The sequence below is a fragment of the Carassius carassius genome, chromosome 3, assembly GCF_963082965.1.
Source record: "Carassius carassius chromosome 3, fCarCar2.1, whole genome shotgun sequence".
In the NCBI taxonomy this organism is placed as follows: Eukaryota; Metazoa; Chordata; class Actinopteri; order Cypriniformes; family Cyprinidae; genus Carassius; species Carassius carassius.
In genome coordinates, this window is record NC_081757.1 from 30,554,993 (window position 1) to 30,571,287 (window position 16,295).

General features: G+C 37.7%; 1 protein-coding gene across 2 annotated transcripts in view; it reads left to right on the top strand.

Moving 5' to 3' along the window:
• sema4f (sema domain, immunoglobulin domain (Ig), transmembrane domain (TM) and short cytoplasmic domain, (semaphorin) 4F) overlaps window positions 1-16,242 on the top strand; it is a 57,837-nt gene extending 41,595 nt beyond the window's left edge. The window contains exons 2-14 of one of the 2 annotated variants that reach the window (XM_059535985.1): window positions 4,619-4,767; window positions 9,118-9,177; window positions 10,390-10,488; window positions 10,772-10,883; window positions 11,972-12,091; window positions 12,185-12,339; window positions 12,588-12,769; window positions 12,911-13,052; window positions 13,488-13,710; window positions 13,803-13,912; window positions 14,098-14,240; window positions 14,343-14,398; window positions 15,111-16,242. In XM_059535985.1, coding sequence (XP_059391968.1) covers window positions 4,619-4,767; window positions 9,118-9,177; window positions 10,390-10,488; window positions 10,772-10,883; window positions 11,972-12,091; window positions 12,185-12,339; window positions 12,588-12,769; window positions 12,911-13,052; window positions 13,488-13,710; window positions 13,803-13,912; window positions 14,098-14,240; window positions 14,343-14,398; window positions 15,111-15,880 — 2,321 coding nt within the window. In that variant the 3' untranslated portion in view covers window positions 15,881-16,242. The remainder of the gene's footprint in view (window positions 1-4,618; window positions 4,768-9,117; window positions 9,178-10,389; window positions 10,489-10,771; window positions 10,884-11,971; window positions 12,092-12,184; window positions 12,340-12,587; window positions 12,770-12,910; window positions 13,053-13,487; window positions 13,711-13,802; window positions 13,913-14,097; window positions 14,241-14,342; window positions 14,399-15,110) is intronic. The other variant, XM_059535989.1, reaches the window with a different exon arrangement.
• The last annotated feature ends 53 nt before the right edge of the window (window positions 16,243-16,295 follow it).

Sequence of the window (16,295 nt, forward strand, 5' to 3'; positions counted from 1 at the left end):
AGCAATAACAGTGTCTTGGGTTAAATAGACAGATTAATTAGAGGGAGAATCCAGTTTCGTGAAGAAGATGTAGAGTTACACTAGCGTTCTGTAACTGTATTGTTTGTTTGTTGAGCACCAAATCGATATATTAAATTTATGTTATGGAGGAGCATATAAACACTAGAGACTACTGAAAATTAAGCTTTGCCATTGTAATATTTCACAATATTACTGTATTTACTGTATTTTTAAACACACTGCAGCCTGTGTGAGTGTAAGAACCTGAATACAAAAAACTGTTACCAATCCCAAACTTTTTAACTGAACAGTATATCAAAAAATATAATAAAGACTAGATGAAATGCTGCTGAATTAGTCACAATTCTGTGCGTCTCTGCTGTAACAGCAAACATATACACAGCCCACTACAAGACTGTTGTCATATAACTCGTCCACAACAATCAGACTCAAAGTCCTTTACGTAGAGAAGCAGGAGAAGCACACACACTCACATGAACACCTTGCAAATGGAATACAACTCTGGAATTACTTTTAAACATGAGCTGTAGGAATTAATCTCCCTTTTAACCTCAGGAAAATAACAATATTTGTTTGTCAGTTACTTGGGGGAATTATTACAAAGTATTTCCTGTGACTCATAGGTGTTAGTTGCATCATTGTTGTCTGAAGAAATGTAAGATGTTTTTCTTGATTATTATCGATGATGCAACCAAATACAAGGCCTTTTGTAATGACGCTTGTGAACTTATACTAATCTTATAGCTCAAATTCAAAGCAAAACTGTTTTTATATTCTCCATTACCTGGGATAACATGACACATTTGCTTTTTTCCAGAAGAGACAGGCGTGTGCTTCTTATGTCTGTTTGATTGATGTGCATCTGCTCTATTTCAAAGCCATGTGTTAAATAGAAATTTCAATTTTAAATGTACACTGTGAATGTGATTTTAGATTAATGTGTATAGTGCACTTTACTTTCTTCACCAACTCAGTATTTTAAAGGATAATCAAACAATTTCATTCATGAATCATAATTATATAGCAAGCCATGACCCACAATGACATCATTTACAGCCACGTCTGGTGTGCTGTTGCCAACCTTTGTAATAAGTCACACTAGAGTTTTTATGGTGTTTGAAATGCATGAGGTGACATTTATTACATTCGTCTTGCAAGAAGTCTTGCTTTTCTTTGCTATTCATCTTTTTTCTTCTCTTTGACTCTCTGAATTTGCTTCATCAGTTCAGCCACGAACCGATCATGAGGAATAAATCATAAATCATAGCTTCAGCGTTTTATTCTCTCTGTTACTTCTGACACAGCAGATAAGCCTCCGAAAATTCCCAGTGGGGAAACCACAGCAGGAATTGCCATTTTGGATGAGTCAAGGTTGAAAGGCTACAGGAAAATTAAATGTGTATGAGCAATGCAGGTGTTTTCCTTATTGACACATAGAGAAACATTCATTAAGAGACAGTGTAAAGCTGCCTTTCACTACCTCGCACAAACCACACACCAGAAGTCATTCATTTTCTGTGAAGAGTAATACAGGAGCTGCATGGAGTTCTGGTCATATATTTATAATTTCAGGTTCAAATTTGAGCATTGGGTGCTTTGAAATATTTTAACTTATGCGTTTAGACCTTGTTTGACCAACAAACTGGATGTGATGTATTTTTAGTTAAAACTATGAGATTTGAGAAGAACAAAGAATTTGTTTTTTTGCTTGGAAATGTCATGCTTCAAACACTATTTTTTAATAAGTTTTTAAATAAATGTCTCATACAATAATTTTTAGAATTGTTAAATAATTATTTACATAGAGTAATGCTAGAAAACCTTTTTCAGACATATTAGAGCTCATTTTAACAAAATTAACCCTTTTAAACCCATGCTTCAAAAGCATGCAAAGAAACTGCAAAAACCTCAATTATTATTGTGTTATTTCTGTCAATAGCTAATTCTATTTACATTAACACTGTAAGCTACTTTTTGGAATATTATTCCAGTCTTTCTCTGTGTGATTGACAGATTCAGTTTTAGTGTACATTATTCAGCAGCAGTGAACCCCTCTCCTTCTAAAACAGCAATTCCCCAAATCCCTCAGCAGCCAGAGCCAATCAGAGAGCATTTATGCTGCCCACTGAACACACTGTGTGGCCATACAACGCGGCAGAGAAAGAGAATGATGGAAAGCAATACGATTTTTTGGAGTTTGGCCATGAAATGGAAAAAGAAAATATTTTACAGAGTGGTAAGAGAAGAGACCAGCACACCGAATTCACTCCTGCCCTGATCTCCCCCCTTTTACCCCCTTTCTCGTTCGTCATTCATGATTAATGTGCCGAGACTGAATGAATGATTAATGACGGGAGGTTGGCTTTGGCTGCTGTATCAGCCTATGACAGTGTGGCGCTGGAGCCTTAGTGACAAGATCCATTGCTCTGTATTTTGCCGTTTCAACTTGCCTGTGTGTGTGTGTGCAAGACTGAAAGAGAATTTGGAACATTTGTTCTTGCATCAATTCCTGCTGAGCATCTCTAAAAGTGTCTTCGTTGTCTGTCTCAGTCACACTCAGTCTCTTTCTAGCTCACACACACACACACACACACACACACACACACACTAATACTCCCTCACGGACGAGTGGTCAGACACACAGTTGTAAGGGATTGGAGCTTGGTTTGGGGGATCGAGGGCAGATGGTCTAGCTCTAGGACCCAACACCACATCGGTATGCACAGCAGAGTGGGGGGAAACATTTCTGGAAGGTCCTAGAGGAAAAAGGAATTGGAGAGTGACATGGGGACATTTAGCAGGACCTTGCCTAAAGCAAGTGTCTTTGTCTGTTTCCATCTACAGCCTCCATCATTCACTTTTAACTTCTATTTGTCACTCATTGGGAATGACAGCTAGAAATGATGGAAGAGGGTGGGGTTTGTAGTTGGCAGATAGTGATGCACAGATTGAGAGAATGTTGGATGGAGAAGGAGTGTGAACTGTTCGTATGTTAGATTGAGTTCTAAAACTGATTTTGATGTTGAAAAGCAGGTTTAGTGACTGCAAAGAAAACTGCTGAGGCATTCTTCTGACATCATTGGATAACACAGGAGCTTTTTTGCATTTTGTGTCAGCCTCAAAAATATCTTATAGCTGTACAGAAGGTTTTACAGTTGAATTTCATATAAAAATGGCTACTTGTGCTGTATGTGTTTGTTAGGTGTTGTTTGTTGAAGGTAAAGTGTGCAGTTTATCTTAGGTCCGGTCTGTGCACCCTTGTGTTTAACAGAGTATTAGTGAAGTATTATAACATGACACATTTGGCTTGGCAGCTGTCAGATATAAGCTTTAGAAGGAGGTGATTATCTTGATGTATTAAAGACTGTTCATCCACACTTAGCAAGCTCATTGCAAATATGTGTGTGTGTACCTGATATTCCCTGCATTGTGGGGACTAAATGTTCCAACAAGTATAGTAATATCAGTAATTTTTTACCTTCTGGGAACATTTTTGGTCCCCATTAGGAAAGTATACTTCCATTTTGAGGTGAAGCTAAATGTTTTTCGAAGTACACTTCATTTGATCATTTGATTTGATTTTGTCCAAACATTTCTATGCAGAAATTCTAGGAGAATCTCTGTTTAATGTCATCCCATGAGTTCAGACACTGAACAGGATATTAACATTCTGAACTTCTCTAAAAATGAGCATTCAGTTACTACATAACATATCTGTTGGTTTCATAGCAAGAACAACTCGTAGGGATCAGACTTTTATGGCTCTTAGTGTCACTGTGATACTCTGACACTCATATAACACACTACAAGATGAGTGTGATCCGTCCTCTTCTCAAATCTTCTCTGTCGTCCTTCTTCTCTCGCTGTTTCTATATATATTTCTCTAATCTCTTAAATACACAGACAGTAATGGAGGAAATGAGTGTTTCACATTTAAAATAAAGAGGAACATATTAAATGCACTGTTGAGCAGATGCTTAATTAAATTCGCCATGGGCATCAGATATAGCACATCTTAAACTGCATTCAGATTTCAGAGCCTCAACCCACATGCAAATATACATATCTGAACAGAATTACTAATCCTCACCAATCCTAAACGGACTTTCAGAATATGTGTATGTAAATGTCTGGCTATTCTTGTAAGAAAATATCCTCACAAATAAAGTAAAACCAACATGTAACAATATTTAAAGTGGTCTTCAATACTCGAAAGGTTCATGAATCATGTTTTGCTGCAGTTTGATGAGTCAGTTTAATTTCAAGGCTTGTGTGAAGGTAAGGGTATAGGGCAGGGGTTCTCAACTCTGGCCCTCGATGTCCGCTTTCCTGCAGTGTTTTGCTCCAACCCTAATCAAACCCACCTTAACAAGCTAATCAAGATCTTCAGGATTATGAGAAAGTTACTGGCAGGTGAATTTGACCAAGGTTGGAGGTAAATTCTGCAGGAAAGTGGACCTCAAGGACCAGAGTTGAGAAGACCTGGTATTGGGTGTAGTAAATATCATTATTTTATGGATTTAATGACTTATTGACAATTGCTAGGATAAATCTTTAGATATATGAGATTTAATCCATGCTTCTTTCTTTTTCTCAGCAGACATTCCTAGACTTGGTTCCGCTGATTTTAGTGGCGTAAATAATTTTAGCACCTTCCTATTGGACCGTGTGTCTGGGATGCTCTACCTTGGTGCACGGGATGCAATCATCGCTGTGGATACTGCTAATCTATCAAAGAGGAAGATGGTGAGCGCTCCCTTTTTTTTTCTTGCAGTGAATGTTAAACATTTTCCTAAAGGTTTAACTTTATTATTCATGTAGTAACACTTTATGGTTACATTTGTTAATATAGTTTATGCTTTAATAGTATTATGAACTAACAAATAACTAGCAATGAATTATAGAATTTATTAATCTAGAGAATTGATTCCTAAATGTCTTTTTCATTTCTGGTTTCACATGTCAATGATTTTTCAATTCTTTTATCGATAAATCACTGAAATATGGTCTGTGGTTAACACAAAGCACAAGATATTTTAACATTTTATTCTATGACATAAAACGCAAAGAGGAAAATTATTCTACTTAATAGTTTAAGCTGTATTTTTTATGGGTTTTCACTCTCACTCTTGCAAACCTGCCAATCTGTAGATTTTAAATAAAAAGTTATCAGAAGATTAGTGGTGGTGATATCGAAGTCAACCGTTTTACTTTTTTTTTTTTTTTTTACTTTTGTTGATTGTATTTATAGGTTTCAAAACTCATAGTTGGTTTCTAGCTTGGGTTAAACTTATTGTCAGGTGTTACCGTTCATGCTAATTAAGGCGACTGACACTTTGCAAAGACCCTTAAGGTGGCGTAAACGGTGCAATTTTTTTCAGTCGTGTGGAAATCGTGTTTGCTCGTATGGTCATGGCTCGTATCATGTACGAGGAATTACGAGTCAAGCAGAGTGACTTACGAGCACTTCCCAACCTCCCGATCATTTTAAAACATGTCTAAAAAGTTTGTGAGCTATCGGTTGAATGAGCCGATTTGTTGATCTATCTGAAGTTGACCAATCACGAACTAGGAAAACCACAGAAGAAGAAAGACGAAGACGGCAGCGCCACAGCGAATGTGGACTATTGACCAGGAGGATAAACTCACTGAACTCTGGCAGGAACAGCAAGCGCTGTATGAGGTTTCTAGCAGCGTGTACCATGCTTTTTAATTCTCTCTCTCTCGCTCTCTCTCTCTCGCTTTCTCTCTCTCTCTCTCTCTCTCTCACACACACACACACACACGCGCATATGTAGTTTATGGGGTCTCTCCATAGACATAACGGTTTTCTATACTGTACAAACTGTACATTCTATACCCATGCACTAGATCTATCCATCATGGAAAAATTTCAATTAAACACCGTTTAGTATTTTTTTAAGCCATTTGGTTTACGAGGGCACATGACGTTTACATTGTAATACCCATGTCATTATAGATATTTGTGTCTCCATAAACCATATACAAGAACACACACACACACACACACACACACACTAGGGTGACCAGACGTCCTGGTTTCCTTTTGCTTAAAAAGAACCTGTATGTGTAGGAAACAGTCACGGCTCGAATCAATATTTAAATGCAGTTATGAGAGAGGGAGAGCAGTTATATTAGGCGCGTTCGGCTTGAAGTAGCGCTGCACAGAAGGATCACTGTATGACATCAAAGTACCACGAGAGCGATTCGAATGCATTGGATCTGTGTGGTCTCTTATCGCTCTCGCGGTACTTTAATGTCATACAGTGATCCTTCTGTGCAGTGCTGCTTCAAGTCAAACACGCCTATCAACTTCGTGCGATTGCTTCGGAAATTTGCAGTTCGTAAAATCATGTCGTATATCACCTCGTCCATACGATTTTCAGATAAACTCACTCGTGATGTGTGCTTGGACATACGATCTTCCGACCATCCGAATTTGCACTGTGTATGCCCGCCTTTAGTTGCTGTTGCTACTTTCTTCAAGCCACTCACTTTCACACCACACTTTATGTTCTCATGCTGTGAAAAATACATTGCAAAGCTAAGAGGACACTAACAACATGCTGACAGACAAGACAGAGCAGGTTACTTTTGGTTTAAAACAAAATGGCAGCTTTCAAAATTCGTAATTTTTTTTAAGAACACAAACAATAAGTACCATTTTGTGGTTCTTTAAAATGTTGTGACAGATCACTGTACCTCAGTTCAAGCGGCTTTTGAACCGGTTATTTTTTTACTCTTTACTAGTTATAGCACAAAATAAACATGAATGAACATCGGAAGGTACCTTGTTTCAAATGCGGAAAGATTTAAGTACACACCATTTTTCAAGTTCAAGTCCACCAACATTAATTTACTTTCCGGTCTGGGGTGCGTTTCCCAAAACCATAGTTGCTAACTTGTTAGCAACTTAGTTGGTTGGCAATGGGAAATTGCATTGCAACCAACAAAGTTGCTAACTTAGTTAGCAACTATGGTTTTGGGAAACGCACCCCTGGTTTGTTTGTCGGCCAAAATGGTAGATTCAGCGTAATGATTGGTCAGATCAAGTGAAAATATTAAATCAAGTAAACTATTACACATTGTGCCAAATAACAACATCCAAACTGCACATGAACACACTCACACACAGTCTTCATAACAGCCAGCACAGGATTGAATACACTGCTTTTCATCAAGCTAAAGTAGATGATCTCATCCCTGGTTGCTAGTGCAGCTCTCTAACCAAATTAACCCCTCCCAACGTCCCTCCCCTTTCCCCCGGCCGCCAAATCACACTGTCTCCTATCATCAGAGTCAAAATTTATCACACAATGTAATGTGTCTTCACGTCCGTTTACCCTCAAGCACACACAGAGCACAGGACATGCTTCAAAAGTACCTCCATCTGCACTGTTCCTCGTCTGGAAGCTAAATTACTCTGTGAAGTGCCATGTAATATTAGATATTAAGATTAAGGAGAGCTGCTGTGGTGAGATCATATCACTGATATCTTGATAACTTGTTTCCTGTACAGTCTGTATGTACAGTCTTTTCCCAAGGTGTTTTAGATTTTTTGGGGTTAGAATTTCTCTGTAAAATATTTTTTTTAGCTCATTGAGAACATATATTTATCATTTTAACCCCATTTCAATGTAAAGAATATTGTACAGACAACCAGTCAGTAAATAAAAAACTGAATAATTCACTAAAGAATATAATTAGGTATTGTATCATCCTAAAGGGATATAATTTGCAAAATAAATGGTTTAAATGGACATGAAATATTGATTTGGTTTGAAATTATTTGATTATGTGAATAGAAAGACCACAGGGTGCCATGACAGATGTGGAAATACCAAAGTGTAGAATCTCAGTATACAAATGTTTGCACATCCCTCAGGAATACTTGATTATGATTGATCAGTTACGGCATTCTGTGATCAAATGTTTTCGTATAATGATTTTATTTGTCTTTATAAACTGTATATTTGACTGTTTTCTCAGACAACCAGTTTTTGCACTGTGCTAACTATAAACATCACATGTCACTCTATTGTCTCTTTAATCTTACATCAATATTTTAATGTCTGTTTATATATTTTGTCAGCTATATAATATTTGGTTTGTGCAAAGAGTAGGAAAACATTTCTGCACACTCTAGATTATGCTATGGGTTATAGCTGGTCACACAAATTTGCTGCATTGACCAATAAAAAGCTGTTCTGTTTGAAAGAAACTTCTTTGTGAGCTGTCTATTGGTACACCTGACAATGAATACTTGATCAATGTCGCTTTTTAACTGCCAGATTGTAGCCACATTTCACTAATGAGACTGCACATTGAAACAGTGTTTTTCAAATACAATTTTTGGGGGAAAAAAAGAAGAAAAAAGAAGAAATATGTTGGTTTATATTTTTATGTTTTAGCATTTTAATTCAAATAAGAGTTATGTTTTTTTAATATATTTATAATAATAAAATAATTTTACTTAATACTACACTATACTCACCTGAAGCCATGTTTTAGGTTTGTTTAAGGAACATGCTGGAATTTAAATCACGGTTTACTGAGTATTCAAATTTGTAAGATTTATCAGATCTATCTTATTGTATTCTTATTTTTTTATCTTTATTTTTCCATACCTATATTTATATATTATTTTCTTGTATTTGTATTCTTTAATAATTGCACTGTCCATGGAGCGGACCTGACTTACATTTCACTGCTGGTCATATTCTCTATATAACCATGTATGTGACAAATAAAAATACTGAATTTTTTACAGGTTTACTCAAATTTTTTTTTTTTTTTTTTTTTTTTTTTTTTTAGAAATTATAATTTTTCATGAGAACTATCCCTTAAAATCTGTTGTTTAATGTTATGTAAATGGCCACAAATGCTATTTTCAGATTTTGGCTGAATTTATTAATATATTTGATACCTAAATAAGAAAATAACCTTTACAGGTACTGAATATACATTTTAATGCATTATGTTTTGCGTAGTCACGGCTCACATGGTTTCTTTTTAACCAGCAAACAGTCTGAAGTACTGATCTCTCTCTCTCTCTCTCTCTCAATATTTATGTAGATTGAATGGAGTGTTCCAGAAGAAAAGAGGAAATCTTGTGTAGCTAAAGGAAAAACAGAGGTAAAACTCATAGTGTACGGTGTCTGTTTGACGTGGGGGGATGTAAAGAGCTCAATAGCAAGCAAAAAAAAAAAAAAAGATATTAACCTTGTGAAAGGGTTGGAAAAGATTCTACTTCCAAAATCCACTTTTGTTTATTTTTTTAGGAATATTTTTAAGGGTGCCATTAGCACTGGACCAATATGACAAGTAGTCACACTTTCACTGACACTCAGCAGCGTGGATGCAGTATCATTGCAAAATTTAATATTTCAGTTACAGATACCACTGTAGAAATACACTATTCACAGAAAGCAATGATTAATTTATTCTGTGAGATTAAAAGTGTCCAATAACAGGGGGGTTACCAAGATGAGTAATGCTGTTTTTCTAAACTAAAATGTATTTCTTAATGTTTAAACCTTTTTAATAGTAAAAAATATATACTGAGTGCATATTTACATTTAGTATTGTGTGCATGTCATTCTCTCTGTCCTTCTCTCACTTGAGAGTGGCACATGCGGCGAGTGTGTGTGTGAGAGATAATGAGCTCACTTATTTGTGGTTAGTATTCATTGCTTCATTGATGGGGGGTGGGGTCTGTGGGTGATTGACAAGTGGGCTGAGGCCCTAATGGGGGAGGGTCAGAAAGGGTTTGATTAGGCAAACAAAAGGTATGTGGTGATAGAAGGAGGAGAGGAAGCAAAAAAAGAAAGATCTGAAGGAGTGAGCTAATTGACCCTGGAGACTCGCGACTGGTCATTTGAACAAATACTTTTCCCTCTCACACATTCACATTCGATTAAAACACATGGAAAACTCTGAATCAATAAGGGCTGGGCTCTCATTAATCTTTATTGATGTACTTAATGGTCTGTCTAGTCCTGAAATTGAAACTTTTCAAGTAAAGTCAGCTGGTTTTAATCAAGATTAGAGCCTGGTATATGAGATAGGATGCATTTGTGAATGAAAAACCTCTTGTTTGCCTTATATTGTGAAATGTCAGTCATTACCAATTAACTGTGCCCTTTGAAGGATACAAAGGGGGGGTCTCACTGTAGAAAATCTCACTCTCTTGTTCTTCTCGGCAATGTTTTGAAAGTGACACATTCACATAAGTCAGGTGTTATACATTTGAATATATTTTAAATTAAAATTTCTACATCTTCAAACAAACTAGTGTATTTTATTAGTCTTACAGTATGTCTTGCTTTACTCTGCTGCCCCTCACAGGACGATTGCAAGAACTATGTCCGCCTGCTGGAGTTTCTGGGTGATGCACATATATATGCCTGTGGGACCTTTGCCTTTGATCCCCAGTGTGCATTTATTGTAAGTCTGTGCGTTTCCACAACTACACCGACTCAAGACTTGTCATACAATAAGTAGGACGATTAAAAAGAAATGTGTAAAGTAAGACAGCTATACTATGTATAGTATTTCAGTAAACCTGTTAGCTTTAGATTAATTGACTGTTCGCCTCCAGTGGTATATGACTGTTAGCGTGTACTCCTCTCTCTCTATTATATTTTCTTCTTCATCTAATTTATGTTTATTTCTTTATATTTACAGACAGACAGAAATTATATTTATCTGCCTTCTCTGCCTCATTTAGAACATCTCTTCATTCTCTCTGGAGAAAACTGAAGATGGTAGCATGAAGATGGAGACGGGGAAGGGGAAATGTCCCTTTGAGCCCAGCCAGCATTACACAGCAGTCATGGCAGGTATGAAACACATGCTTACCTAAGGCCCCATCCACACGGATAGGTGTTTAGCTGTATACACATACATTTTGTATCGTATAGGTGTTTGTCCACACAGATCCAGCATTTTGGGAGAGTGAAACCGATATTTTTAGAAACCGGGTCCCAGAGTAGATTTATTTGAAAATGCCACCCTTGCGTTTTCGTGTGGACAGCGAATCCATATATTTTCTGAAATGATGACGTCATCAGCCCACGTCTCGACCCTAGTCAGATACGGCTACGTCATGTAACAACAACAAAAACATGAACAAACACTGATGGATTGTCTTATTATTAACTAACATTAACACAGATTAACAAATGTATTGTTCCATGTTCATTTGTATACCGCACGCAAGGTTTATGTGCATATTCCAAGTTTTCTTCTCAGTTTTTAGTGTATCTCTATGGCAGAATTACAGCACCACATACTGGTCTGGCATGTAAACTACATCGTTTTGTGTCGGTTTTGTGGTTTCGTGTGGACGCAGATATTTCTTGAGATGAGGGGGAATAAAATAGATTGGATAGGTAAAGCTCTGGACATAGCCTAAATAATGCCATGTTGAAGATATATATTGCTTTTGCACATGATGAAAGCTAATTATAGCCTAAATGCTAAGGTATGCACCTGGTACGTATTGGGCATTTAGCTTCAGAATTTTTTTGTGCCTCTAAGCAGCAGAGCTCTTAGTTACTTGGTATGCATCTGTACTGTAAACATGGCTATAGCCTGATTCACTACAGTCTTCCTTCGGTGGAGCTAATACTTATTGCCAGTGAGATAATATGATTGTTGTAGCCAATTAAGATTGGTATAATCTTTCCCATAGCATCAAAACCATAATGTAGCATCTTGTCCACTTCTCATACATAACCCTAAGATGTTTACTTCTTACGGGCCATTCATTGGCTGGCCTCCACAGTGTAGGAGATTTCAGGGTGCCATACTTGTGGGGACATTTGCTTCTTAAAATGCTTTAACACAAAACACATTGAAAACAAATAAATGACTTAAAAGGTAAAAAAATTAAAAATTATTTTTTATTTCTCTCTCTCTCTTTCAGGAGGGATCCTTTACACTGCTGCCACAAGTAACTTTCTAGGCACAATGTATGACATATCCAGGGCAACAGGCATCGAGCAGGAACGCATCCGCACTGAACAATCAATCAATTGGCTTAGTGGTAAGACACTCATCCATCCATTCATCCAGACAATTTACACCTAAATTGCTTATAACCACACTCTTCATGACTTCTGCCTGTTTCTGAACTCAGATCCAGAGTTTGTCAGTTCTGCCTTCATCCAAGAGGATGAGAAGAACAATCCTACTGGTGAAGATGACAAAATTTACTTTTTCTTCACTGAAGTAGCTAAAGAATATGACCTTTACGCCAAGGTCAAAGTGCCCCGAGTGGCCAGAGTCTGCAAGGTAGGAACTAGAGCTGGTCTGTTTTCTTGTCTAGTCTCTCTAGTTTTTTATGGTTTGGCTTGGTTGCAGTCTCAGAGGGATGTTGTACAGTAGTTCTGCTGTCAGCTGATATGTCCCTATGTAATTTGTACTGTTTCAGTTGAGTTCCGATTGCTTCAGTCACAAAGTTCTTCTATTCTTTGCCATCTGTCAGTTATTTCCTATCATATTTGAGCTATTTTGGTTCCTCTCTCTCTCCTTTTATCTAGTCTGATGTAGGTGGTATGAAGACTTTGCAGAGGAGGTGGACGACGTTTCTGAAGGCCCAGCTGGTGTGTGAAGATCGAGCAAGTGGACAGCGATTTAACGTTCTGACTGATGTGTTCACTGTACAGCACCAGCCTGGAGACCCCAGCAGCACACACTTCTATGGCATATTCACCTCACAGTGGTACTTTGTTCTGTTTCCTCTTTGACCTGATTTGACCTTCTGTGCTGGATTCAACTCTTTTGAATTATTTCTTTGCTTTTTATTCCTCCATGATCATTGTTTTGTGTTTTTTGTCCTGTTGTGTTGATATGTAATGTGTAGGGAAAGAGGGGAGCTGTCAGCCGTGTGTGTGTACAGTCTGGAGGAGATCACTAAGGTGATGAATGGACCCTTTAAAGAATTGAAAAAGACCTGTGAGACCTGGATAAACCCAGAGCCTATACCAACACCCAGACCCGGACAGGTATACAGCTGCACACTCAACACCATACAGTACCATATAATTAATATTATACAATAGATGTAGTTCATGTGTTATTTTATTCACAGTACACACAGACACTAACAGAGCAATACTATTTTAGTCATTGGCACTCACGTCACCAATGACGTTGTAATTGTTGGATTTGAGTACATCAGATGACCACTTATCCCCCTCATTTAATTCGGGGCACTAGTCAAAAACTACCTAACACTGAAAAAATAACCCACAAAATGACCCAACGGGCTCAACCAAGTAGCTGGATTGTAAAAACAAACAAACATTTAACCAATCAAAATATATATATACAGTAGTATTAGTATATGTTTACTGGGAAACAAACCCATAAACCTGAGTTGTTAACATCATGTTTCACTAATTATCTGTTTTGATCCTTTGTTCTTTCATAACTCTCAGTGTTTAAATAGTGCTCTGATGGAGCAGGGCTTTGAGTCCTCCCTGAAGCTACCTGATAAAGTGCTGACATTCGTGCGTGATCACCCGCTTATGGAGAACAGTGTGGTGGCAGCACCCCTGATGATAAGAAATGGCATCACATACACTAAACTTGCTGTTACCTTAACAATGGCCTCCAGTGGCCTGAAGCAACACATGACTACTGTTTTGCACCTTGGAACAGGTAAGAGATATTAAACAGAAAATAAAAAAATAATTATGTAATAATCATTTGATCATCATGTATGTTTTATATACATGTACATGTGTTGATAGATCATGGAGAGCTGCACAAAGTCGCTGTAGTTGGTCCGAATGCAACTCTTATTGAAGAAGTCCCTCTGTTTTCTGCACAGGAGCCAGTGAATAACATATTGCTATACAAAGTAATGACATAAGTTTTTATGTTGTTTAATGTGGTCTATTTAATTATTATTATAATTAGTGATATAAAACAATACAATATGTTAAATCTAATTTCATACATTTGGCCTCCTTCCTAAATCATGTTACTAATATTTAGGGACCAGTGAATGGATAAACTGACCCTCTCTGTCTCTCTGATGTATAGGATGAGGCTCTGGTGGGCACTCCTCTCTCTCTGGTGAAGTTACCCATAGTGGGTTGTTCTCTGTACTCTACCTGCGAGGTGTGTGCACGTGCCCGAAGTCTTGGCTGCGTATGGAGGCATAAAGAGGGAAATTGTGCTTTGAAGTAAGTCACACACAAACACTAATATACACAAAAGCATATCAAAACACACAGATTGAGTCTTCCTTTGTTCATTGTCGTCAAATAGTTACATTTATCTTTCAGGCCTGGTGAACTGGTAGAAGCAGATGATTTGGTCAGGCAATGCGACAAAGATGAAGGTAAGTCTGACCGTGGTGCCTAATATCTATATTCCATACCTGTGGCATGCTGTCAAACACCACAGACACTCATTTCATCTCTGTGTTTAGAAATGAACTAGAAATAATTTGATAGTAAATATACTTACAATTGCATTATGTGAGCAGACTGAAAGGTTTAAAAGCAGAAATTACTTATAATATAACATTTTTTAGTTTGTGTTGTATCTTTATGCAGATGTTATCATCCACACTATTGCCATCTTTGCTGCTCCTAGATATTAAATGTAATAAGTACATATACATTTTTAATTAAAGTCTCTTACATTGTAATGTTGGGTAGACAATAATTTGAAATTAACTGAATGCAAAGTAGATATTTTAATAATTTGCTTTGTTTAGGGCTTTGAATAGATGAAAAGATGAATATATATATATATATATATATATATATATATATATATATATATATATATATATATATATATAAATATACATATATATATGTATATATATATATGTGTGTGTGTGTGTGTGTGTGTGTGTGTGTGTATTATATATATGAAATGTATTACGATAGAAAATATACATTTTAAATCATAATACAATTTCACAATTTGAATGTTTCAAAAGCCTTGAAAATGAAAGCCTTAGTGACCAGATAGTGTCAGGAAAGACATGAAAATTAATTGTGACCTATGAATTGTAATCTATTTTTTCTCTGTAACTTTAGGTGTTTGCTCCCCGCCTGTAATTGAAATGCGTGTTGTAAAGGGTCTGCGTGTCATGCTTTCTTGTGTGCAACTGTCTCCTCGTCCCTGCCGCTGGGACCATCCTTCACATAGTCACACCCGCCGCCACAACAATGACCTGGAGGTGCAGGTCACCGAGAAGAGCCTAGGCACCTATGTTTGTCTATGTGATGAAGCAGGCAGAGATCAGCCACCCTGCCGCAGAGCTGAGTACCAGCTGACCCTTGACAACCCCAGCATGGAGGGGAATGTGGCCATTGCAGGTGGCCGACACTTCCTGGCTTCACACATCATTTTTTTCGTTGTAGGTTTTATATTGGGTGTCATCCTGTTGTTTCTAATTTACAAACGGCAAGGTGGCATGAGAGGGGGCGGGAACTCATCATCCACGTTGGAAAAGGGGCGGGACTTGCTTCCTTCTACAGACACACCACAGTCTCCAAGCAGCGCCAGTTTCATATCAGAGGCGGTTCCATTAACCGAGAAAAGGAACGGGACACTGAATGGTCACGGACACAATATGCACCTGGCTGGGAACAACAGCAGGCATATTTATTCTAACTCCAGTGGACTGAAACTGCAGGAATCAGCTGTGAACCTAGCAGAGGAGCTGGATGGTAGAGAAAGGGCGGGATCAGATGGGGATGAGGAGGGATTGGGGGAGGCCCTATGTAAGATGGAGGAGGAGTTTTCTAAGATTCCTTGTCCAAGAGGAGCACCTCTGGCAAAGTGTGAAGAAAGCTCTATCTAAAAACCAGCACAAATGTGATTTTTGCGACTACACTCTGTGAAAGGCTCGCAAACACAGATGGAGGGCTGGAGGAGAAGAGGAAAGCAGACAATCAAAGAAACTGATACACATTCCAAATAAACGATTGACATACGCAGTCGCACAAAGAATCACACAAACCAATAAACTGCATTTGTTGGAGGCTCCTCTACTACTCCTTTAAGTCACTGTCCAGTCCATTCATCCCTGTGTACATAACATGCTGTGTAGATCTGTGTCTATCCTACTGTTTCTGCATGGAGTTTTTTAGACGAATAGGCACTTTTGTGTACCATCCTCAAAGCCATGCACACCCACATGGAAATACACAGTCTGTGCATCTGTGTGTGTGTAGTTCTTAGTTACACGGTCTGTTTCCTCTTTGAGGATTCAAAGT